Genomic DNA, 2,788 nt, shown 5'->3' on the forward strand with positions numbered 1-2,788 from the left:
CATGTGATAAGGGATTTGCAGGCCATAAAATGATGTTCTCGGGCTATGAGAATGGTGCCTCTGAACCATGACGCCTTTGAATAATGATGTGCACTTTTGAGAGATCCTCAGGCCATGGAATGGTGACTTCAAGCTATGAGGATGATGCCTTCGGACTATGACGCCTTTCGACAAAATGGCGGTGTTTCAGCCCATGGAATGCAAATACATGATGTTTGGTCATATGCGAAGATACAACAAGACAAAGCTTAGTCTTGGGTAAGGTGAGGGCAGTGCTTAGCCTTGTGGAATTAGGGAGGCAACGTTTAGCCTCATGCAGTAAGAGGAGACAATGCTTAGTCTCATGCAAGTAAGGAAAGCGGTGCTTACTTCAGGCAGGAAAGGCAGTGCTTAGCCTTATGCAATTAAGGAGGCAGGGCTTAGCCTCATGCGAAGAAAGGAGACAATGCTTAGTATCAAGCAAGGAAAGGCAGTGCTTAGCCTTGTGTAGCCAGGGAGGCAGGGCTTAGCCTCATTCGAAGAAAGGAGACAATGCTTAGTATCATGCAAGGAAAGGAAGTGCTTAGCCTTGTGTAGTTAGGGAGGCAGGGCTTAGCCTCATGCAAAATAGGATACAATGCTTAGCCTCATGCAAAGAAAGGAAGTGTTTAGCCTTATACAGTTAAGGAGGCAGGGCTTTGCCTCATGCAAATAGGAGACAATGCTTAGTCTCATGCAAATAGGAGACAATGCTTAGTCTCGATGCAAAGAAAGGAGACAGTACTTAGTCTCATGCAAGGAAAAGTAGGGCTTAGCCTTATGCTATTAGGGAGGCAGGGCTTAGCCTCATGCAAAATTGGATACAATGCTTAGCCTCATGCATAGAAAGGCAGTGCTTAGCCTTGTGCAGTCAGGGAGGCAAGACTTAGCCTCATGCAAAATAGGAGACAATGCTTAGCCTCATGCAAAGAAAGGAGACAATGCTTAGTCTTATGCAAGGAAAGGCAGTGCTTAGCCTTATGCAATTAGGTAGGCAGGGCTTAGCCTCATACAAAATAGGAGACAATGCTTAGTCTCGTGCAAATAGGAGACAATGCTTAGTCTCGATGTAAGGAAAACGATGAGTGGTAGTAGATTGTTTCTTAGCTGGAGATACTTGGGATGAATAATCTGCTATCTTGAAGGTAGTGACCTGACGTGTCTGCAGATATTATTGTCTTACTGTACATGTATCCAAAGAAAAATTGTGAGTTTTGTAGGGGAAGGTTGGTTCGCGCTTTTGTCTTTTGCTTTGCTAGTGCTCCTATCTTGAGATCCTATTTGAGTCACCCTGGGTAACATCTGGCTGTTTATAGAAATAAAGTTTTTTCAAAAGAAATGCGTGCATTTGACAAATGTAGTTATTTAAAATATAGTAGTATGCAATATCAACTTAATTAGATGAACCAATGACCGTGACATATTTTAGGGACTTTGCGACTTCCTTGCTCTAGAATTTTGAGGGTCCTCCTCAAAATTCTGCCTCAGTTTAAAAGTAATTTTTTGATTGTTCTGTGTATGACGAAGTTGGCTGGACTTGCTTTAGAATTTTGAGGGTCCTCCTCAAATTTCTGCCCCAGTTTCTGACCATGGCAAAAATGAAGGTTTTATTGAGATGTGACCGAACCCACAAGGCTGCCTACGTATCCCCTCTTATACGGGAATTAGGTCAAGCGTAGTTTAGTTATATGAAGAAATGTAAACAATCTTGACATTGTATCTCTTGACTGCGTGTGAGTTAATAGGTTTTTGCCCAAACTTCTCCATCCATCTCTGCGAGTATGAGCGCTCTTCCTGTTAGTACTCTTTGAACCATGTAGGGCCCTTGCCAATTGGGTGAAAATTTCCCTTTGGCTTCATCTTGATGCTGGAAGATCCGCTTTAGCACCAACTGCCCCGGTGTGAATTGTCTAGGCCTGACCCTTTTGTTAAAAGCTTTGGACATTCTGTTCTGGTAAAGTTGACTATGACATACTGCGTTCATTATTTTTCTGTCAATGAGATCAATTGCTCATAACGACTTCGTATCCATTCTGCATCACTAAGTTCAGCATCTTGTATGGTTCTCAAAGAAGGAATTTTTACTTCGGCGGGAATGGCGACTTCAGTGCCATAGACCAATAAATAAGGAGTTGCCCCAGTTGATGTACGAACCGTGGTACGATATCCAAGTAGGGCAAACGGTAATTTCTCGTGCCATTTATTTTTATTGTCTACCATCTTCCTTAATATCTTCTTGATGTTCTTATTGGTGGCTTCCACAGCTACATTCATTTGTGGCTTGTATGCTGTGGAATTCTTATGCTTGATCTTGAAGGTTTCACACATGGATCTCATCAAATCACTGTTAAGGTTGGCAGCATTGTCGGTGATGATTGATTTCGGTGCCCCGAATCGATAGACAATACGATCCCTAACAAAATCTGCGACGACCTTTTTAGTTACAGCCTTGTAAGATGCGGCTTCAACCCATTTTATGAAATAGTCTATGGCCACTAGGATGAACTTGTGTTCATTTTAAGTGGCGGGTTCGATTGGACCGATGACATTCATCCCCCAAGCAGGGAAATGCTAAGGTGTACTTGTTTCATTGAGTTCATTGGGTAGCACTCGTATCATATTTGCATGTATTTGGCATTGATGACACTTTTGGACATACCCGATGCAGTTTGTTTCCATAGTCATCCAGAAATATCCTACTCTTAATATCTTCTTAGTTAAAACAAAGCCATTCATGTGTGGTCCGCAAGTTCTGGCATGTATCTCTTCG

General features: G+C 42.4%; 1 protein-coding gene across 1 annotated transcript; it reads right to left on the reverse strand.

Moving 5' to 3' along the window:
* Positions 1-2,001: 2,001 nt before the first annotated feature.
* Positions 2,002-2,346, reverse strand: LOC138909992 (uncharacterized). The gene has a single exon (XM_070201210.1). It carries the CDS (start codon positions 2,344-2,346, stop codon positions 2,002-2,004), a length of 345 nt encoding a protein of 114 aa, XP_070057311.1.
* Between the last annotated feature and the right edge of the window lie 442 nt (positions 2,347-2,788).

This window comes from Nicotiana tomentosiformis, chromosome 4, assembly GCF_000390325.3.
Source record: "Nicotiana tomentosiformis chromosome 4, ASM39032v3, whole genome shotgun sequence".
Classification (NCBI taxonomy): domain Eukaryota; kingdom Viridiplantae; phylum Streptophyta; class Magnoliopsida; order Solanales; family Solanaceae; genus Nicotiana; species Nicotiana tomentosiformis.